The sequence below is a fragment of the Cyprinodon tularosa genome, unplaced genomic scaffold, assembly GCF_016077235.1.
Source record: "Cyprinodon tularosa strain WSP-4 unplaced genomic scaffold, ASM1607723v1 ctg61, whole genome shotgun sequence".
Taxonomy (NCBI): Eukaryota; Metazoa; Chordata; class Actinopteri; order Cyprinodontiformes; family Cyprinodontidae; genus Cyprinodon; species Cyprinodon tularosa.
In genome coordinates this window covers 1,788,237-1,811,796 of record NW_024039352.1, presented here as the reverse complement: position 1 = coordinate 1,811,796, position 23,560 = coordinate 1,788,237, and the positions used below count along the sequence as shown (strand labels likewise).

The 23,560-nt window shown below is 39.1% G+C and overlaps 1 protein-coding gene across 1 annotated transcript; it reads right to left on the bottom strand.

Moving 5' to 3' along the window:
* Positions 1 to 10,647: 10,647 nt before the first annotated feature.
* LOC119798120 lies at positions 10,648 to 14,112 on the bottom strand. Its single transcript, XM_038307463.1, has 6 exons — positions 14,069 to 14,112; positions 13,637 to 13,951; positions 12,426 to 12,791; positions 12,228 to 12,350; positions 12,035 to 12,087; positions 10,648 to 11,932 (listed from the first exon to the last, which is right to left on the bottom strand). Exons 1-6 carry the CDS (start codon positions 14,109 to 14,111, stop codon positions 11,798 to 11,800), a joined length of 1,035 nt encoding a protein of 344 aa, XP_038163391.1. The 5' UTR covers position 14,112; the 3' UTR covers positions 10,648 to 11,797.
* Between the last annotated feature and the right edge of the window lie 9,448 nt (positions 14,113 to 23,560).

Below are 23,560 nucleotides of genomic sequence, written 5' to 3'. Positions count from 1 at the left end.
GCCAACAAGCATTGAGTATAATCAGAGGTATAATCAAAAAGTTTTCACACGGGTTGCCAGGCAGGGACCAACCTGGACTGCAGGGTGGAGAAAAGCTTAGAGGGCCAAATACCAGTTAAGGGTCAATTTACACCAATCACACTGTACCAGCACAAATATTAAGGGGCACCTGATCTGTAAACATATTAGATTATCTAAGAGCCCCTACTGCTAAATCAGCATACATATTATCAAATGTCTAAATTATTTCTGTTTCTGCATAATATTCACATTAAATGGATTGAGCAACTGTTCTTTATCTCTAATAACATAGAAAAATGCTAGATGACTCGCAGAGATTCCCCTTCTTTCTCATAATATGAAAAAACGTATTTTGCAAAGATCATGAATTCTGTACTTTTTCTAGAGGTGGGCATAGATACTTTTTTTCATTCTGGATAATCTCTCAGTAATCTTGGAATTAATCTACATTAATCTAGATTAAAATATCTCATTTGAATTCTGCCAAAGGGCTTCATGAATCAGAATCACTATTCAAAAATCATTACTTATTAGTCACTTGCGGGAATTTTCTTTCTTGCAGTGCAACTGTTTACAGAACAGAGAAAAAAAAGGATTGTAAGTACAAATAAGACATAAGAATAAAATTAGATAAGGATATGAATTAAATAAGATATAGAAAAGAATAAAATAAGATATGGATTATAAGTGTGAGCTACCTAAATAATAAGGAGTGGTGTCAAAAGTACAAATATTTGTAACTTTAGTTTGAAAACACCAACACAAGTATCAATTTGACCTCTTTACTCAAGTAAAAGTGAAAAACTTTGTGCTCCAAAAACTACTGACAGATTAAAAGTATAAAGTAATCTTTAAAAAACAAAACAAAAAAACAAATGCCTCTATATGAATTGAAAGCTCAATTTTTTGACTATTTCAAAAAATTCTTTTAGATAGGGGCAAGAATGAGGGAGGTCTTGTTGGACTCCGTCTCCATCTCCCGATAAGCTCTCGCCTGTGTCCGACTTTTCAGACATTTCTAAACCTTTTTCTGAATCCAACATTGTAGCATGGCATAGACAATTCGCGTTTACAGTTTGAAGAACACCTGCTTGCTTCTGATGATTTCCATTGACTAACCAATGAGTGTTTGCGTTATATGACTCATCCAATTACACTAGTTTTCACTAGATGTGGATGGTACCAATGATCTGCATTGGATGGCACACATGACATGAAATAAATGTTTGTAAACATTAAACCGAAGCCGAGTTAGGAGTAACGTTTTTTTTTAAATGTAAGGAATAGAAAGTACAGATACTTGTGTGAAAATGTAATGAGTACGTAGAAGTCAGAAGTGGGAAGAAAAATAAGTAATGGAGTCAAGTATAGATACCTAAAAAGTGTACTTAAGTACAGTAACAAAGTAGTTGTACTTCATTACTTGACACGTCTGAAAATAAGTAAAAGTAAGTCTTTGAATAGGTTTCTTAAGCTAGGTGACGCATTAGACCAGGGGCTCATCTCCTTTTTCCAAAATGCATCACATTATACCACTGAACAAACATTTTCAAAATGCATCCCATTTTAACCACATTCACCAAAGCAATCATCAAGAAGCAAACATAATGTTGTGGTAATCATTTGTGGTGATGTGTTAAAAGGAAATTTAAAATTACATAACATAGCCTACCTAAAGCGAGGTTCCCAGCTGGCGTCGATGAGGTGTACAGTAACGCCACGGTATTGACAGATGTCCAGTGGTCGATCGTCAGTGCTAAACACGTTGCTTTGACCAACTTCTCATCTTTTGGGGCTTTTTCCACGGCGTGCACGTCATGTATTCTCCTCATGATAGTTCACCTTTGAGGTACAGTAGCTTGTAAGATGGCTCACCTGTGGCCGCCTGGAGAACAACCTCGAGCCCACCATCTTAAACCACGCTGATGGGCGTTCTTTAAAATAAATTAAGCAAACCCGGCGGGTTTATAGCTGCATCTATGTTAGCAGGTCTTGTTCAATGTGTTAACAGTACGCCTACACACAACACTGATTTGTTCACCCCCCCGATATACATCTACGCAAAGTCATATCTATAGACCCAGCTCCCAAACCAACTATGAGAATAACATCAGTTGAACTTTATTGATCTCACACTGGCGGACTTAACCTCAGCATTTAGCCCATCCCCTTGGGGAACATTGGGCTGCCATTGTATGGCACCCGGGGAGCAGTGTGGCGTTAAGGGTCTTGCTCAGAGACCCAGAGAGCAGGCTGTCGGTATTGAACCAGGTACTTGCAACCTTTTTAACAGTGATATTCTTTTTAATTGCCCAATAAGAGTCTGATGTTAACGTGCTGCGCTAACACCGATTATGGCCCACTACAGATTTTTTCATTGTCATTGTAAGTGTATTGATGTTAATAGTTAATTACAGTATCATTCAAAATTAACCTTACTTGCAATTTGAATCCTAGTGTTATTTGTACGTTCAAAAGCACACCAGAATCCATCTTGTTCCACTCCTGCCTCAAGCCTTCCAAAGAACAGACTCAAAATAGGTTGGCCAATTACAATGTAGGATTATGATTTAAAGAAGCATTATGGTGTTTCCCAATGATACTGCTCCATGTGGCCAAAAACCAGAAAAATATTTTTATTGTTTTCCTTTTTTCAAATTACCTGGAGTTCCAATTAGTGTCTAAGTTGAGCTAGATGCTGGTCACTTCTGAGGATCCAAAAAGTCCATCTCAAATATAAAGCTTCAAATCTTTGCTACTTCAGACCCATTAATGAAAATAGGCTACAGGCTTATAGATGCATAAAGGCTAACCTGTGATTTCAATCTGCTCATCAAGCCATAATTTAGTTGTAAAGGGTAAAAAAGGCTATTTTAAAGATACTTTTCAATAAAAACTTACATAATGTCTCTTTATGGTTTAACAGCAATATCAAAACATCTGTATTGTCGGATTTTATGATTTATTCTTTGAAGGAAAAAGAGCAAGAAGCATTTTGTTCATTTTAGGGTGGTTAAGATCTTGGTAGCTTTTTATCTCCTGATTTGCTAAAATCAGGAGATTTTAGCAAATCTCCTAATTTAGGTGGGGACTATATGTCACTCCCCCCAGTCAGCTTGGAGAGTTCTGCTAAATGAGCCTCCTTTTCCTTACACATTATGGGAGTTGGCCATCTGAAGCGAGAGTTAGTGACATGTGGATCAATATTACAATACGGCACCTTAGATACCAGAGCTTTAGGCGTTAAAATTGGTTATTTAATCCAATCAATGACACTTTTGATTCTGCCACCTGAAATAAGAATTTAGCTGCAAATATCAAACTTCTCGGCCTCTTGGTAAGTGCATTTCTCACTGAATGCATATTTTTGGTAGGAAATACTTTTTTCAATGCATCAGTATATAATGCCAAGCAAGCACAGCATCCTGCAGCTAATAAAATACAGAAACAATGTTAGATCGTAAAAAAAAGTCTAAGAAGGTTTGTTATTTTAGGACCATAAATAACCAACAAACAACACATAAATGTTTGTGGGAAAAGTGTGACAAGTTGTAGCAACACATTAAACCTCATAAAAAAAAACACCTCATAAAACCCAAATGACAAGTGTTGCTTCTAGCGGAAGACAGCAGTCTCTGATCAAGTCAAGGTCCAGAAACGAAGGCAAAATATTGAGCTTTAGGCCACATTAGCATTGTTATTGTTGGAGCTTTTACAATTAATAAGTATTATCATAAAACATTTAAAAGAAAATTCCAAAAAAAAAATAAGACAAAACTAAAAAGCATTTGTAGCACATATCTCCACCAATCAACCAATTTCCCTGACTCTCAATAAAGAGGAATTTAAAAATAAATAAATGTTTTGCTGTTATTTCTACGTGATTTTCCTGTCACAGAGAGAATATTTGCTGTAAGCTGGAACGTCCCATGTTTCTGCACAACTGACCTGAGAACATTTCTCAATCAGGATGACTAGCGTGTATATAAGGAGACAATGGATCATCTCTCCTCTCCACACTATTACCCCTGATAGTATTTAAGCAAAGGGCTTAAACCCAGAATATATTTCCCCTTTCTTGTGAATTTCTTTTAATGCGGACCCTGTTATGCTCTAGACCACCAGTGATCCTCATTTCATCTCCGATCTTCATGGAAAAGATCTTATCTCTGTGCAGCAATTCTCAGTCTAAATCGCCTCCCCTGTACAAACCAGAAAGTTCAGCTGACTTCCTGACTTGAAACCAACATGACAAAAATACAAATCACCACCAAAGTTTAGAGCAATATATCAAATACCTGTATCATTGTTTCCTCAGGGAAAGAGGTAAAGAAATGTTTCAACACATATCTGCAAAAGTTTTTCTAATGTAAAATTTGTAACAGCAAGACAATATGCAAACAGTCTAGATTTTTTCTGGTAAATTTTCATTAAAGCTGCAATAGTTACTTAAAAAATTCTATAAAAGATGAAGTAGAAACTTTTCATTAATGAGATATATGCCATATTATCACAAAGCAGTCAACTTCGTATAACTGTTAAATTCATATTTTAAGATAAAGGTTTTGTTAAGCCCAAAGGGGAATAGATTTTCGCTACAGCCTGTCCAAGAAGACAAAAATCAGAGAGAAACAAAAACAGACATTTTTTTGTCTGAGGCCTTGGTGCCATTAGAGGCACTCCCCTTACAGTAAACAATGAAAAGGGATCCCAATGGGTAAGGCGAGGGAGGAAAAATCATATTTCACACTTTATCCTTTGCAGGATGTGTAATTATATTTACATTAAATTTTAATAAAATATTTTTGTTACAATTACAATTTGAGTGACGCAGTATAACAACACCAAGTGTTTGTATCAAGGTATCATGGACTATTAAGAAAGACTACTTTTGTAGCTGAATCTAAATAAGATGAAGCAATTAATGCAGAATTGTACAATCATTTGTTTTTCACTATGATTTTATGCAAAAATGCCTTTTAGAAATCCTCCCAATGGACCTTCTCATTTGTGAGAACTCTTGATGCAAAATACAAACTCACAGGAAGAAAATAAAATTCATATGGTACAAATGTTTATAAAGCCAAAATCAAAGGATCATTATAAAATGGTGTTAAACTTACCACTGATACATGGACCTCAGTGGCCACCAAGGTTTATTTGACTGTATCATCTAATTTTATTGGAAATTGTGAAATAAAGGAATTTGCTTCAGAAATACACACTTTCCAAGGACAGTAAACCACAGTTTAGCATTGAAACACACTGCAGAAAAATGGGGAATTTCTGATAATATTGTTGCAATTGTTACAGGCAATGGTGCACATGTGGTTGATGTAATACACAAGGCAGTATGAAAACCTCAATGTTTTGCACATACTCTAAGCTTAACTGAGAAGTACAGTTTGAAAACATTGTCTGAAGTGGTGAAAGTGCTATAGAAATGCAGTGCAATCATACTGTATCCTTTCTTTCACCACAGCCCACTCACCCGTGAGAAACTCAGGCATATGTAAGGACAGTAGAAAGTTGCAGAGCACAAGCTAACTCAGTCAGCAAATACCCCCTGGGTTTAGGGTTACCAGATCTAAACAAAACAAAAACAAATGTGGGACAACTAAGATGCTTATCAGGGACAATGTGGGACAGATGTGGCTTTTTTAGGTCTGTGCTTCTTTTGTGATTTCACCTCTACATTGTTGCTTTAAGTCCCGCTCCCCTTGTACCAAATAGAAAATAACTTTAGCACACTTAATAAAAATATGCAAATCACTTGTAACTGGCCATCCCCCAGTTAAAAGCTATTCTGTAGTCTTTGTTGTCGCTGTTTTTCTTTTAAACCTAGTCTACATCATGTTTTGTCTTAAAGTTTTTTACTTGTTTTGAATTAAAAGCATTATCCACAGGTCGGTCATTATGTGGGTTGCCAGAGCAGAGCAGCTATATGGCTATTGTTACAGAGCTTTGTTCTCCTGGTTTAGTTTTTAGACTCTCCACCAGAGGGTGTCCTGGAGACTGGTTGCTGGGTTCGGTGTCTCATCTCCCGCTTTATCTTCTACAGTTGCAGCTCATTAGCTTGTTCACTTCACTTTCCATGCAGCTTAAGTGGAGCAGACCAGTCACTCGATGTCTAAGGATTAACTGTCACTTGTAAACTCTGAGCCACTTCATGTGCTTCTCTAGGTGATTTCTGAGATTGTTCTGGATAGATTTGAAAAGCCTACCTGGGACAATCCTATCCTGCTTGTAATTTCTTATTATCTCTCCTTCTGAAGCTAACCTTATGCATTCCAGTCCACCCTGTGATTGTTCCTAACTTGTTTTCTAAAGATTTCACATTGCTCATAATGATTCATGGAAGAGACAGCCTATATTTCTGGCTTCTCTCCATTGCTTCTGGTCTGAATCCTCAGCACCACCTTTTCAACCTACTTGGTACTTATGGAAGTAGCTGAAGCATTATTTAATTATTACATATGTTGATGAGCTAACCACGGATGTAAAACAAAATGAAATATCTATCTATATACATCATAATATCTATCTATATACATCATCTGATGGTGTCAACCAATGAGTCCAAAAGGCCAGTGCAGAGCAGCTCTGTCAGATTCTACAGCACTTCATCAACCTTACTGTGACTTAGGAGAGACATCCAGTGATCTGGAAGACCTTCTGCCTTGTTCTGGTGCCAAAGAAATCTGTCAAGAGTCCTGAGTGGTTATAGACCACCCCACATCATGAAAGTCGTAGTAGACTTCTTTAGCGGCATCTGAGCAAAAAAATGTTTGCTTATTGACATGGCAATGCAGTTGAAGATGTAAACCTGCTTCAACAAACCAACTGTCATTTAGACAAGGTTGAAAGCACTGTGAGGATCATGTTCTTTGATTTCTCCTGCGCATTTACCAGCATTCATCTTGACTCAATTTGTTAAAAATGTCAGAAGACTTAGATGGAGCTTGAGGGATCAAAAATTACCGGGATAAAACACAACCTGACAAACAAATTGAAATTATTTTGTGAGACAGAAGGGTCCAATTAAGTAGTTAGCGGCAAAGAACCACCTCAGGGAGCAGTACTATAACTACTCAGGCGCCTCAGGGGACTGTCCTCTCCCCCTTCCTCTTCACCCTTTTCACCTCGGACTTCAGCTATTGCTCTGAGTCCTGACACCTTCAGAAGTTTTCTGATGACTCAGCAATTGTTGGCTGCATTGAAAAGGGTGGGGAGAGTGAATACAGGACTGTGGTGGGCAACTTTGTCACTTGGAGTGAGCTGTACTACCTGCAGCTCAACGTGACAAAGACTAAGGAGCTAATAGTGGATCTGAGGAGGACAAAAACACCTGTGACCCCTGTTTCCATCCAGGGGGTTCCTGTTGACACTGTGGAGGAGTAGTGTACTTGAACAATAAGTTGGACTGGACTAGAAACACCGAGGCGGTCTACAAAAAGGGCCAAAGCCGACTATTCTTCCTGAGGAGGCTGAAGTCCTTTAACATCTGTGGGACAATGCTGAGGATGTTTTATGAGTCTGTTGTTGCTAGCACGCTCTTCTTTGCTATCACACGCTGGGGCAGTAGGTTGAGGGTCGCTGAAAACAACAGACTGAACAAACTGATCAAGAGGGCCGGTGATGTTGTGGGGGAACAGCTGGACACCCTGACCACCGTGGCTGAGAGGAGGATGCTGTCCAGGTTTCAGTCCATATTAGACAATGACTCACATCCTCTCCATGACACACTGGTCCAGCAGACGAGGTCCCCCCCCCCTAATTGACATTTATGAACTATTTTTGCATGCCACGTATCACTTGGACTTGGATGTATCACTTTACTTGGATTTTCACTATATTTGGATTTAGTTTTTACATATGCATAGATATACCTACAGATATATATACAGAATAGCTATATGTGTATATATTTTATCTCTTTTTATTCTTATTTTTTATCTTTTTTACATTGTATAGTTGGATGTGTGTATATATTATATAAAACTGTAACTGGAGAGTGTAAGAAAAGTAATTTCCCTCTGGGATTATTAAAGTATTTCTGATTCTGATTCTGATTGTTAGGTACATCAAAGATGGACAAGAAGCTAAGTACAAGAAGTAGGATAATGCATTGCTTGAATATGAACAATTCTGGTTCTGATTTTGATTCCTCGTACCGATTCCAGTTCCAATTAGTTCTCGATTCGGATTCCTTTAAGAAGAAAAAGAATCATATAAGCTTACAATTTATCAATGAGCTGGCTAACCAGAGTTCTGTCTGGATGAAAAAGTCTGAACTTCTTAACCTCTCGCCGGCAATATAAAGCATTTAGAATTACTAACTCAAAAAGCATGAAAATTCCAACAGTAAAATGTTTACCAATATAGACATGATAGACATCGTTGGAAAGCTTAGAATCTTCACAATTCAACTGCCAAGTTCATTGTATGGACATAGCGAGTAACAAAGATATAGCAGCATGTCAAAATGTAAACATGACAAAGCAGCCACAACAACATACCTTTGAAGGCATCCAGAAGCAGTTTTATAAAATCCAATCTTCAATACTTTATACGCCATTCTTCCATTAGGGTCCACAGATAAAAAGTAATCCAGCATATTCGTATTTAAACTATTCCATGATAAAAAAGAGGTAATCCCGTAAATGTTCTTTAGGTGTTACTGTGTTTATGTACCTTTGAAGTTCCAGGTCTGAGTCCATCACTACAACCAGATTTACTGAAACAACCAGACTGTAGAATGATCTTGAACTTTGTGAAAACATTACTATTAATCATCACATGGTTATTTTCAACCAGTAATATAATCTTTTGAATTTTCTCTTCAATGAGCTACATTTTGACATGGAGCTTTAATGTTTTAATCCTCCCTTTCCTTGTCCATTGTATATGATCTGACTCCCCAAATAATGTTCAATGAAGGTGAAGGAGAAAGTGATAAGCAAGTTTAAAATGAAAGACTTAAGTAAACTCGCTAATTTTATTGGGATCGATTTCAGACAACAACAAGGTTCTATCAAATTGAACCAGTCCACATTCATAAAGGAAATACTGGGAAGGTTTGGTAAGGCTGAGTGTAAACCCTGGGCCACTCCTTGTAATATCAGATGTGATCTAACTGCAGAGGGGAAACAAGCTGATCAAAGAAAGTACAGACAAATTTTGGGCAGCTTCATCTACATCATGACCTGTTCTAGGCCTGATAGCAGATGGATTGTATGTAAACTGTCACAGCGTGTCTGATCCAAGGGAGAAACATATGACAGCTTTAAAGCATGTGTACAGTTATCTAGAAGGAACAGAAAATTGTGAGTTATACTATGAAAAGAGTGGCAACATATTGGAGCTAATAGTATACTCCAATGCAGACTGGGCCAAAGATGTTACTAACAGAATAAGTACTACTGGCTATTGCTTCAGTCTGAGTTAGAGTCGTGCTATTGTTTCATGTAAACAAGAAAGCAGCAAATGGTTTTATTGTAAATGTGTGAGGCTGAGTATGTAGCACTGGCTGCTACTATTCAAGAAGCTCTCTATCATTCTCAACTATTACAGGACATGGACCACAGTTTTAACAAAAGCTAAAAGTGTTTAAGGTGAACTAAGGGACTATACACCTTTCAAAGAACCCTGTGAATCGCCAGAGGAGCAAGCTTGTGGATATCAGATCAAATGTTTTACAGAGTAAAATTGTTATGGTGTACTGTCCTACAGAGAATATGGTTGCACATGTGTTCACAAAATCTGGCACAAAGGCCAAGATTGAAAAGCTCTATTAATATTGTGTTTGGAAACCAATGTTACAGCCAAAGTGTGTGACACCATTGATTGGGGCTGTTGAGTATGTATGCCACTATTGTATTTTTTGGGTTGGCACTACTTTGTAGAGCGGAAGGCTATGCTCTACTATAAGTAGATAATAAAGGCGGAGCCTCCCGTGTGTTGCCCTGAGTCGGAGTGGGGCAATGTGGCTACCAGTTCTACGATAGAAAATGTCTCCCTTGTCTTATGAATCTGAGTGAGTTAGCATGTCTGAAAATATGTCTAAACACACTGCAGATCGTGGAGAAGTGTCAGGTTCTCCCAAAGAGATAAATGAGAGAGCTGCTGCAAGAGAGCCAACAACTGTATCAGATGTTTATTGACATGGAATGTCAAAAAATTAAGCAAAAGCTTCTGAAATACAACAGAAAAAGTCAACAAAATAAAATATACAAATTTAAAGTATGACCCATTTAAAATAAACTGGGTTAAATAAAACATTGTGGGTGTGGTTTATACATATGCAAAGATTAACAGAGAAACATACTACTAACACTTAAAATATTACAAGAAGCACAACATATAAAATATCTGGCCTTGAACTGTGATAGATAGATAGATAGATAGATAGATAGATAGATAGATAGATAGATAGATAGATAGATAGATAGATAGATAGATAGATAGATAGATAGATAGATAGATAGATAGATAGATAGATAGATAGATAGATAGATAGATAGATAGATAGATAGATAGATAGATAGATAGATAGATAGATAGATATACTTTAATAAGTATATATATATATATATATATATATATATATATATATATATATATATATACTTTGATAAGTATATATAAATTTTTTCCAGATATTGCTATATTTTCTTTTACTCATGAATAGGGCATATAGCCTCGATGTGCCCACCTTACTCTCTCTTTCTCTCCTCCTTTGGGATTCAGAAAACTGCTGTAGTCCTGTCATCTTCTGATGTGGTCTGTGCTGCTTCTGTGTCTGTACGCCTCCCTCATCAGACAAAAAAGATGCACTTTTCTTTCCCCTTGGTGAAATAACTAGCTTTCTTGTACCACATGCAACATTCACAAAAAAAACAAAATCTCCCAGTGAACAGCCGATTGCAATTGTTTACTTCAGAGGCCCAGCTTAAGAAGCTGTTTTGTTTGCGATGGATCCATCACATATGCAAATCGGTAATATACTGTACATAATATCATGTATCCTGTTATGTCTTTGTACTGGTAGTTAACATTAGTTAATATCATAATGACATATTGGCCTCATTTCCTGAGTGGAGCCATTCAGATGATAAGTGTGGGAAATTTACTTGTATCTTTTGTAAGCAATGCCTTGATTCCATCCCAGGGAGATCCACTCTGCTGGTAAGCAAATTGTCTCCTTTAGGGGGAGAAGCATGGGAGCACTGAGAGTCTTGGTGGTGTTATGTAAAAACTTTCATATAAGAAAAGGTGCTGGAAAAGAATTCGATATAAATATATATTGCAACATACTTATTCAGAAGCAGTGATATGACATTCAAACAAAACCACAATCTAGTATTTTCCCTCTTTTTTATTTATTTTTTGTATAAATGAAAACTTTAGCTGTGTTCATTAAATCAATGTGAATATCAATCAGCATTAAAAATACATATTTTTAAATAGTTTTTTTTTTTTTGGTTTGTATTTTCAAGCATTTATGTGTTCAATAAGACATTATAAAAGCTTTACTGATGAAGAAAAAAGTTTTTTTTATCAAACCTTTGTCGATATTATTTTCCAAGACAGATAGATATTTCTTTCAACCAATACTATCCTATTAAAACAATAAACCTTGCTACATATTTACAAAACATTATTTTTGTGCACAGACTGATCTGTGATTATATAATTTAGAATGTCAGCATTCAGCATAAGTCTAGATTTTATGATACTGACATGTATCACTTGACTTGTCAATCATATTCCTATGTTAAATATCACTATTGAAAACCACTTTTGAATATATCCTTTCTTCTGTCTTTATTTCCCTTTTCTTCTTTCCTTTTTGCTCCTTCCCTCCAGAGAAATACAATGCAGCATAATTTAGATCCTGTCTATTTTCACTCTGTGGAAGAAAACATAAATAAATATACTTATTTAAAATGTGCCAGTACTGTTGACTATTATTACAGTCAAACTGTTGCAATAGTAATTTAGTTTTTTTCACCTCATTTATTGGTTGGCTTAAGTCCCTGCTATTTGCTTCAGAAGAGAAACTTTCTGTGTAGACAGAACAAACGTCTGAAGACAGAGTAATATTCACCTAAAACTTTATCTAAAACATTAGTTTGATTCTGTAATTTTCTATAATAAGATTAATTATTAATTGAATCAATCAAATTAAAATGAAATATACCTACCTTTACATTGGGTACAGACTGATCTTTGAGAACAGTAAAAAATAGAAATAATATTGAAGATCACAGAAATAGCCAAGCTGATTAAAGTGATCATCCACACAGTCCTTTCACCACTTGTTTTCTCTAAAATAAAAAAAAGTAAAGCATATCAGAAAAACATAATTTTCTATAACACATAAATAACATGATGCACAATACCTTGATTGCTCTTCGCCACCTTGGTTCCATTTCCAAATATTATCTCTCCACATGTAGCCACAGCACAATAATAGGTGTCTGCTTCAGAGGAGCTGACATTCTTAGAGAAGTTGTAACCACATTTCTTCTGATTATCTGATTGCTTTTCACAATTTTGATTTCTTTTTTCATCGATGTAGATGACGTCTGGATAGGATGTGTCGGATCTGGCTCTGAACCAGAACACACTAGGTTCTCCTGAACAGGTTCTGTTTTCAGAGTAAGACAGGACTGAACACTGCAGAGTCTCTAAGTTTGTTGGACCAGTGGGACCAGAAACGGATTTCTCCTGAACAACAGTGTAGGCTGATGTCTTCTGAGAGTTTCCTATGAAGAAACAACAAACCAACATGACAAAAGGTCTACCGTCTTGATATAATCTGAAAATGCTTACATTTTTTTTAAACTGAGAAAGAAATAAGAATTTTACTGCCTTTTGAAATGTGCATTCAACCCTTTAACACATATTGATGTTAAACTCTGCTTCTAAAATTAGACCTAAATTGATGATGAAGTTCATACCCTTTACATACAGCCTGCCTTTTTACCCACTCATCACAGTAAATATAGCAAAGCCACTCTCTGCCACTGAACACAGGAGCAGTACAAGCATCATATGCATCTTTACATTCTTTACTGGAAACGCTTCCAGAGTGTCAAAGATGGTCATGAAGTCCGTCTGAGCTTCAGGTGTACAAGCTTAAAAAATGAAGCAGCAGGGGAGAGTCTAAATTTCAAAATTTCTCAGGGGAGGACACTCCAGGACCTTCCTACGCCATGCAAAGCCTGAAGATGTGATACACCAAGGTGTACACACTGTGAAATATTCCTAGCTAAAAGCCTGGTACTAATTGATGTAAATATGTTTCAGACTGTAAACAAAACTAATAGAATAAACCCGGATATCTATTAAAATAAGGATTTTTACTCAGAGATTATATTCTACAGAGATTTTGTCACAAACATAAACCAGCTGTATTAGATTATGATAAGCCGTATTTTATAGAAACTTTCCAACAAGAATTTTAAATATTCTATCTCTGAATGTTGAGGAAACAATGTGAAAATAAAAAATTCAGACTTTCGAAACTTTAGAAATGTTATTACCAAGACATTTGTTACTAATTTTAACTAAGAGCAAGTTTTAGGTATGAAAAATACCCGACATGTACCTCTCAAGGTCAAATAAGTCCCAGTCCAAGTAGATTGAGTCCAGTCCATATGAGCGCAGTGATACATCCCCTCATCTTGTTGAACTGTTGACAAAATGATCAAGTTGCTTTTGTTTTCATTATATGTAATTTCAAATCTTGATGCTGAAAATCCCCGTGCATAGATGGGAGTCACACTTTGATACACCTTTGCAATTAGTTGTAGAGTATTTCCCACACTCTGCTTGTACCAGTGAACCTGAACCTTTCCAGTTAAATGGCAAGTCAAAGTTATAGGCTCTCCAAGCTGAACTGTGATGACAGGAACTAACGTATCTGCAATACATAAGAAGTTAAGAGGTAAAAAAATAAATCAAAGATCATTTTAAGTGTAGTTTACAGAGCACAGATAAGGCAGGCAAAAGATGATCTAAAGTTTTTAAATCAACTTACATCCTTGATGAAGAAGAAATGGTATAAGCCACAGCAGAGTCATGTTGACAATGTCCTTATACTGTAAGGACACAACATTTACTTAAGTAACTGAAGGAGGTGTGGTAATCCAGAGCGTAAGAAGCATCTGATTGGTTCCCATGAAATTTTCCAAAAAACAGGGCTTGCTGCCACAATGAGACAAAGAAAAAAAAACAACCTCAAAATGAACAACAATTTCTTTTTTATGATCTGGTTGAACTGTATATGATCTGGTTGTAACTGTAAAGTGCCTTAAGATGACTTGTGTTGTGAATTGGCGATATATAAATAAACTGAATTGAATTTTATCAACAACCTGCTGTTATTGAGCTATTGCGGGGTCTGATTTCCTTGATCATACATTTTGTAAAGTTATAAATATGTTAGGCTCTTTATTATCAGGAATTCCAGAAACTGTAGTTAAATCCTACAGCTGCTCCAGAATGCTTCAGCCAGGGTTCTGATAGAAATTTAAAAGAGAAATGATATCTCTCCTATCCTACCTCCTCTTCATTGATTTCCTGTTAAATCAAGAGTAGAATTTAAAATCCTCGTTCTCACATATAAAGCCTTAAATGGCAAAGTTCTACCATACATCACAGATATGATTATTCCTTATGTTCCTAACAGAGCTCTCAATCTGCAGGTGAATAAATCTGTCAGATATACAGGTAAGAACTTGAACAATCTATTAAAATTTTATCGCCTAATTATCCAAGCATGTATTCATAAATTATCTTTGTGGATCTGTATTCCAAATTCTCAATTTTTAATATCACATTTTTTTGTTATATTAAGTAGTTAAATGTACAGATCTTTTTCAGCATCATGTTAGTGGCTTTTCTACAGTTAAAATAATAATAAATGGGGGAATTAACGGTCAATAACCTGATGTTACATCAAAACTACAACAACTATCACATCCATGAATTTCCATTTTGAATTGAAAAAGCGTCCTGGATGGAATGACTATGACCTGAATGACTAAAAATCTTCACGAGCACACATCCACGACAAAGAGGGATATTACAAACACATTTTTGACTGCTTTAACTTTAATTTATTTATTTAGAAAATTGTAGCCCCAAAGTCAGTGATGTGTGATGAGGTTCATGGTTGGTGAGGCACTGGCTGACTGACTGAGACACCACCTCCAAGGAAGAGGAAATTAATCAACAGATTGATGGACTGGAGAAAGTCCCATCACTTCTAAAAGGAGCTCAATATCATCACCAAGACTAAAAATTCCAACAGCATTATCAGTAAGTCTACACTGTGTGCCAAATTCCTGGCACAGTCATCCCGATACAATATCAGCGGTCTTAGACAACATTACTATATTGTACAAGGTAGTTACCAGAGTAGGCCACAGGATGGCAATGTTTTACTGTTCATGCTTGTTGAGGCTGCCATCTTGATGCAGTCTCTTGCTGAGTTCGAATTCAGCGGGTGCATCATCCGAAGGCCAGATTCATGGGCAATTACGTCCTAGCATGCCGCTGAGGTCTGTTTGTGGCAAGACTACACGTTATGCAGCCAACAAATGCATCCTTCTTTTTGCTCGTTTTGAAGGATCGCTCCTGTGTCCGGTGTATCCTACATAGCCTGGAGTATCTTGTGATTCATTGCTGGTCCAAGCAGCTGCTCTGTGCACCTTTGTTTTTCTAAAGGATCTTTTTGCCAATGCTCCTGTACTCGTTCAACCTGATCTCACCAAGCAGTTTTTGGTGAGGGTTGACGCCTCTGATTCAGGTGTTGGAGCCGTCCTCTCCCAGATTTCTAACACTGATAACAAGTTACACCCTAGTACCTTCTTCTCTCGCAGACTTTCCCCAGCAGAGAGAAACCTTGACTTTTGAGACCGAGAGCTCTTAGCCATTAAGCTAGCTCTTGAGGAGTGGAGACACTGGCTGGAAAGAGCTGCACACCCTGTTCTGGTATGGACAGACCATAAGAACCTGTCACAAATTCAATCCTCCAATAGACTTAACCCTCGCCAATCCCGCTAGTATCTGTTTTTCTCCCGGTTTAACCTCTCCATTTCATTTTGCCCTGGCCATCGGAACGTTCAAGCGGATGCTCTCGCTAGGCAGTTTGCCCCTAATGAATCTGAAGAGTCTGCTGCTCCCATTCTGCCTCCCAGCTGCTCTGTCACCGCAGTTACTTGGGAGATTAAAGACCTTGTCAAGCAGGCCGAGCAGTCTGAGCCTGACCCTGGTACCGGACCCACCAACAGAGTTTTTGTACCTTCATCCATTCGTGCTCAGGTAATTAACTGGCTCCACACTTCCAAGTTTTCTGCCCTTCCAGGTATCAGTCAAACTGTGGCTCTCTTTAGTCGACGTTTTTGGTGGTCCTCCTTACTGAAGGACGTTAAGGAGTTTTTTTTGGCCTGCCCGACCTGCGCTCGGAACAAGTCTTCTCATCAGCCCCCTGCCGGTTTGCTTCAGCCCTTGCCCATTCCCAAGAGACCCTGGTCTCACATTGCAATAGACTTCATCCCTGGACTTCTAAAGGTATGACCACCATTCTCACCATTATTGACCGTTTCTCTAAGGCCTGCCATCTAGTTCCACTGAGGAAGCTCCCCACAGCACTTCAAACAGCCCAACTCCTGGTCAAGCACGTTTTCTGCCTTCATGGGATTCCTCAAGACATCCTCTCTGATTGAGGCCCTCAATTCATCTCACAGGTTTGGAAGGGTTTTTGTTCTGCCCTTGGGGCCAAAGTCTCACTCACTTCTGGCTATCATCCCCAGTCAAATGGTCAAGTCGAGCGTATGAACCAGGAGTTGGAGGCCAGCCTCAGCTGTCTGTCTGCTTCCAATCCCACCAATTGGAGCCAGTTTCTCCCATGGGTTCAGTATGCCACAATACCCACCCATCTCATCTGCCACAGGACTCTCCCCTTTCGAGGTCTCACTTGGTTATCAGCCTCCCCTTTTTCTAGCTGAGGAGGCTGCCATTGCTGTGCCCTCTGTTCAGCATCACATCCGCCGTTGCAGAACCATCTGGAACAGACCCATGATGGCCCTCGGAAGATCGGCTGAACAGAACCGTAAATGGGCTGACCACAGGAGGAGGGTCGCCCCTACGTTTTCCAGAAGGTCTGGCTCACTACCCAGGACATCACATTAAAGGCCATGTTCAAAAAGATGTCTCTACGCTTCATTGGTCCTTATGAGGTGGAGAGGACCATTGGAGCATCCGCTATCCGTCTTCGTCCCCCCCACACTCCCCGGATTTACCCCACCTTTCACGTCTCTCAACTTTTGTGTTTTTCTCTCCCTCCACCACCAGGTGGTGCCCTGTCTTCGTTAAGTCCTCCTGCACACCTGCGGCTCATCACTGAGGACTATTTGAGCAGTGGAATGTCACTACCTCAATGCCAGAGTGTTTGCCAGTTTTGGGTATTCTAGCCAAGCTGAGATTAGCTGAGTCTAACTGAGTCTTTGATTCACTGAGCCCTGAGCCGTTGTTTTTTGGTTTTTGCCTTTCGGCAGGAAGCCATCCTGCAAGCTGGATGTTTCGCCTTGTTCCCCTGGAAGGATTGTTTTGAGTGTCACACTGAGCAGGGGATAACCTCCACACGTTCCGTTTAAGTTCTCCCGGAATTCCTAGTGACAGTCCGCTCCATTGCTCCTGGTCTGTGTGGTTTAATGACTGTACATATACAATGTTTTATTTTTGTTGTTTTACATATAAATATTTTTCATATTGAAACTAATGCAGTCTATGTTTATGGTTCAAAAGGTATTTCAGCAAGTTTTGGAACTTAATAAATCGACCGAGCCAGAGTCAGGATCCTATGTGTATGCCTCGTCCCTCAAGTCCCACCCCAAAACCAAATATCTATCTATCTATCTATCTATCTATCTATCTATCTATCCCAGATAGCAGACGGATGTGGGCCACTTCAGGCAACAATCCGGCACTGTAGGCATTCTTCTGGCACATACAAAACATATGTGAGCCTAAAGTTGCCCATATATGGAAAAACATGCATGGCCCACCTTGGCCAAACCACATTTGGGCCACATTTGGCCGGAAGTCGGCAAGTAAGCATAGACTAATCTGGATGTGAGCCTAGAGTGGCCCAGATATGAAAAAACGTACGTGGCCCACGTTTGCCAAAACATATTTGGGCCACTTTTGGCCGGAAGTCGGCAAATAAGCATCAACTAATCTGGATGTGAGCCTAAAGTGGCCCACATATGAAAAATGCACGTGGCCCACTTTGGCCAAAACACATTTGGGCCACTTTTGGCCGAACGTGGCAAATGAGCAGTCGACTATTCTGGATGTGGCTTCATAAAGTGGCCCTGTGTTGGTTGAAGGAAATTTTGTACATGGCCTACCTCTATTGCTAAAAACACATTGTGTGGGACACATGATGGCCGGATAGTCGCAAGTATGCATAGACTAATTGTGGATGTGGCATTAAAAGTGGCCAGTATGAAAAATCGTACGTGGCCCACGTTTTGGCCGGAAAATCGCATTAGTTGATAAAATATTATTTGGTGCCCACTCTTTTTGGATAGAGTTGGCAAATATAGGCATCCAACTACTCTAGATGTGAGGAACTAAAGTGCGTGCTTTACTCTCACGTCCACCCCAACGCCCCCTCCACACACACTATTTCTTCCAGTCCTCACCTTCCCAAAACCACATATTGAAATCTTATGTGTGGCCCCCTTGGCCAAGACTACATTTGGGCCACTTATTGGCCGAAAGTCGGCAAAATGAGCATCGACTATTCTGGATGTGTAGCCATGAAGTGGCCCACCATATGAAAAAAACGTACTTGGCCTCGTTTGCCAAAACACATTTGGGCCAACTTTTGGCCAAGAGTTGGCAAACTAAAGCATCAATAACTATGGATGTGAGCTAAAGTGGGCCCACATATGAAAAAACGTACTTGCCACGTTGCCGCAAAACAATGTTGGGCCACCTTTTGCGCGGAAGTCGGGCAAATAAGCATAATCTAATCTGGATGTGAGCCTAAAGTGGCCTCCACATATGAAACAATGCTCGTGCTGGCCACTTTGGCCAAAAACATTTGGGCCACTTTGGTTCGAAGTCGGCGTCAATTGAGCATCGATATGTATGGATGTGAGCTATGTGGGGCCCTTGTGTGAGTATGAAAAAAACGTGTGACGGTGTGGCTACTTTTGCAAAACACATTTGGGGCCACATATGGCCGGAAAGTCGGCAAGTAAGCTAGGACTATATCTGAGGATGTGAGCTAAAGTGGCCCAGTGAATGAAAAAAAAGTGTCGTACAGTGGCCCATGTTTTTGCCAGAGTACAAAATTTTTTTTGGGGCATTATGTCCTAGAGTTGCAATTAAGCATTCAACTATCTTGGATGTGAGCTACAAAGTGGGCACCATATGAAAAAATTCCGTGGCCACCTTGGCCAAAACACGATTAGGGACACTTTTGGCGAAAGTCGGCAAATGGAGCAAATGACTAATCTGGATCTGAGCTGAAGTGGCCACATATGAAGAGAAGATAACGCACGTGGCCGACCTTGGCCCAAAACACATTTGGGCCACTTTTGGCCAAAGTCGGCAAATAAGCTAGACTGACATTGGATGTGAGCTAAAGATGCCCAGATATGAAAATGTAGGTGGCCAGTTGTTGCCAAAACATATTTGGCGCACTTTTTGCCGAAAGTCCGGCAAATAAGCATAACCTGATTGGTGTGCGCTAAGTGGATCCAATATGAAAAATTGCGCACGTTTTGTCCATTTGGCAAAAACCATTTGGGCCTCTTTGGCCGAAGTCGGCCAAATATAGATTCGACTAATTTGATGTGTGATGAGGCTTTAACGTCCGCGACACAAAAACCCATCACTGTCAAAAAAAGACGATGGCCCACCTTTAGCCACAAACATTTGGGCACTTTTGGCCGTTCCAAGTCGGCAGTACTAAGCATATTTGATTAATCTCGGATGTGAGCCTTAAAGTGTACCACTATATGAAATTTCGCACGTGGCGTTGGACAAAAACACTTTTGGAGCCACTTTATGGGCGCTAACAATCGGCAAAATAGCATCGACTAATCTATAATGGATGTGAGTTCTAAGTGGCTCCATATATGAAAAAATCATGAAGGCCCAAAAAACACCTTTGGGGCCCACTTGCTGGTCCGAATTGACTAGGTAAGTATAGATACCACTTGTTTGTGGGCTAAAGTGGCCACATGTAACATAGTGGGGTCCATACTTTGTGATGTATAAATGTGCCAGGACAAGAAAAGACAAGTAGTATTGTTTTTATTGAACTGCAGAGTCCACTAGTGTGGGGGAAATAGCCCAAGGTAGTCTGAAATGGAAAAGATTATTATTTTGGATAAGCGGTATATAAAAAGGGAATCTAAGTACAACAGATAATATAGTCCGCACAAAAGAAACGTAGGTCAACGAGCCAGGGGAAAAAACAAGGAAATCCACCCAGCCAACAATAGCCATGTGGGTATATCTATCCACTGACAGCCACAGCGGGAGGTATAGGTATTTGCTTTGTTGGCAGTGCGGTGATGTGTTAGCGCAAAGCGGGCGGAAGAGGCAGCGTGACGGAGTATGTGGGAATGTGTTGGGGTTAGCTGACATGTTTAGGTATGTAGCTGTACGCATAAACAAGAACAGTTGCACAATTTGACACAACGTTGCACTTTTATCCACAACTCTCTTTCCACCGTCATGTAGGGTCACTCTAAATGCAATGTGGTACCATACAGCAGACTAAGTTCTGCTGGCGCGGTCTTCAGACAGGGCAATGTGGAGTCAACACGTTTAATCTCCATTCTGTATTTGTTTACCCAGCCACTGAAGACCTGGTGAGTCAATCTTCACCGTAAATAACCTGTGCAGATTGGACTCACCTGGTTAATTGGATGGGGTAGCTTAAATACATAAGCATGAGATGACTTGTTGACTCCACATTGCCCATGTCTGCGTCTTCAAACTCTGTCTTTCCATCGTCCTACCACACAATTCTCCCAACAAACTGATTTATTTCTACTACACCCGGCTACGCTGCTTCGCTTCTTCTTCTTCTTGTTTACTACTGGTGTTGGCTTTGGCTCGCACGTACGCACCTTCTGCTTGGAGTGTACAGCTTCACCTACGATTGAAAAAGGTATTTTTTAGCAGCGAATTTTGTACGGAATGCATCACACGTGAACCGAACCGAGGACAGTCAAACGAACGGTTGTAACCGGTTTGTCATAAACAGTTCTCATCCCTAGTTTCCATGTAGTCCAACTGTTTTTCCCCATGCTTGTGGGCTACCACATATGGGGCCTATGTAACTTAGACTATTGAGATCTGCAATTTGGCTCCTGTATCAAGACATGGCTAGTAGGCTTTCGGGAAAAACACATGGGGCCACCATGGAAACGATGGACAAACCCTCACTTGGCGGTCCCGATATACTTCCAAAATTTGAGCCATGTTATTGGTCCCCCACATTAAATGGCTGGCTGAAAGGTTTGACAAACGTTTTATTATTTTATATAGAAACAGATAACAAAAGTACTAACAAGACTTGTAAACTCACAAGGAAAACACAAAAGTGGTTTTTGCAGGGATGGGATGCATTGGAACTAGGAAGATAAACAAGGGAATAAAACACAGACAATCCTAAAAGGACAAAGGGAGTAGTAGGTATGTTTACATAGAGATAATTCTTTTGGTACAAAATATTCTGATGAGATTTAAAATGCAGTGTTTACATGGAATTATTCATTCCATTCTGGTGTGTACATCGCCGGTCAACAGATCCAAGCAGAACTATTCTGTTCTGGTATGCACTGATATGATGTGTGTGAGTAGTCACATTATTTTAAATACGATCAAGGTTTAAAAACTGATACTCATACCAGTATTTGCAGTCATGGAGAATGCCCAGAGAAAAAGCGTAGCGAAAGCAGTCTGAATTAATACAAAACAATTTCTGTTGCTGTCCAGGAATTATGCGGTTCACCACGTCACACTGCATTGACGCTGAGTTTTGTAGAAACATTCACTGTTAAGAACGCAACTTACAACTTTATGATTCAGTGTTTTACAGATCCCACGATGGTTGACGGAATGGAACAGTCTACCCTGTGAAACAAATGGAATTCACGGTTCACATATTTCGAATTTCAGAACAGCACTTGTTCTTCCTGTCTTTCATTATTGGACAAAATGATTTACCAGGTTTGTGTGTTAGGCCAGTTTTTGAGATCAGAACACTCATGGGATTAATAGTTTGTCAATAATGAAAGACAGGAAGCAAAGGTGTGCCATGGTCTGTAATGATTTTTGTTTTTTTGGAGATAGTGTAGTGGATACGTGCATATAGCATTTCTTTGTATCTCAACTCCACTGTCATTACTTCTTGGGCTACCTTCTTTATTTTCAAGTTGAAATGAGTGGAACTTTATACAAGTCTATGACTTTGTATATATTTGTAAATATTGTCTATAAACTTTGTTCCCTCCTCTGCACTCTGTTTTAATTGCATTTCTGTGCTAAATACTGAACTTACTTAACCCATAAGATAATGATAAGATAGTAAGATAAGATAAGATAAGATAAGTTTTCACATATTCCTTTTTCAGTGGAAATGTTCCATGATGGGAATGATTGATAACATTGCTTGCAAGGACAACTTTCCACATTGCTCCTCATCATCTGGAAGAAGCATACCATTAATGATGCTTTGTTGGAGGATTCGCTAATGGGAAGCAGTGAGGAATGACTAATACACTTTTATGCTTATACATGCTTTAGTGTTTCCACTATGGAGAGGTGAGAGAAGAATTTTATGTCAGAGCTAATGTCTATCTAATGGACAAACAGCACCCCATGGCAAGCCTGAAGTGTTTGCCATCTGATTTCAAGAGATAATAAAACCATTCATAATAAAAGAAAAAGTTAAAAGCAGATGTTGAATCCTGAGAGTTGTTCGGGAAGCCACAACTGACCACTCATTAACTAGCAGGATATTCATAGGCATAGCCAAGTTGATTTTTCCTTCCTTATGCCTTTTAGTCTAGCTTAGAGCCATCTGTTCAGTAGCTATTAATTATGTGCTGGCTGTGCTGAATTGTTGTTTGTTAAGGAATGTTTGTATATATATTTATATATATAGTACACTATTTGCCAAAGTATATCGCTCACCTGCCCTTGACCTCAATATGAGCTTAGTGACATCCCGTTCCTAACTCCATAGGGTTCAATTAGACGTCGGTCACCACCCTTGCTGCAGCTAGAACAGCTGACAATCTTCTGGAAGGCTGGTCCACAAGGTTTAGGCGTGTGTCTTATGGGAATTTTTGACATTCTTCCAGAAGCGCATTATGTGAGGGTCGCACACTGATGTTGGACCGAGAAGGCTGGCTCTCCAGTCTACGCTATAATTCATCCCAAAGGTGTTTATCGGGTTGAGGTCAGGATCTGTGCAGGCGAGTTCAAGTTC

Bases quoted from the DNA above. Each gene is read 5' to 3' on its own strand.
- LOC119798120 (XM_038307463.1), bottom strand. From the start codon at position 14,111: ATGACTCTGCTGTGGCTTATACCATTTCTTCTTCATCAAGGAT. The intron at 13,952-14,068 runs GTAAGTTGATTT...TATGTATTGCAG, and splicing joins ATTTCTTCTTCATCAAGGAT to ATACGTTAGTTCCTGTCATC. The intron at 11,933-12,034 runs GTGAAAAAAACT...TTTCTTCCACAG, and splicing joins TAAGCCAACCAATAAATGAG to AGTGAAAATAGACAGGATCT.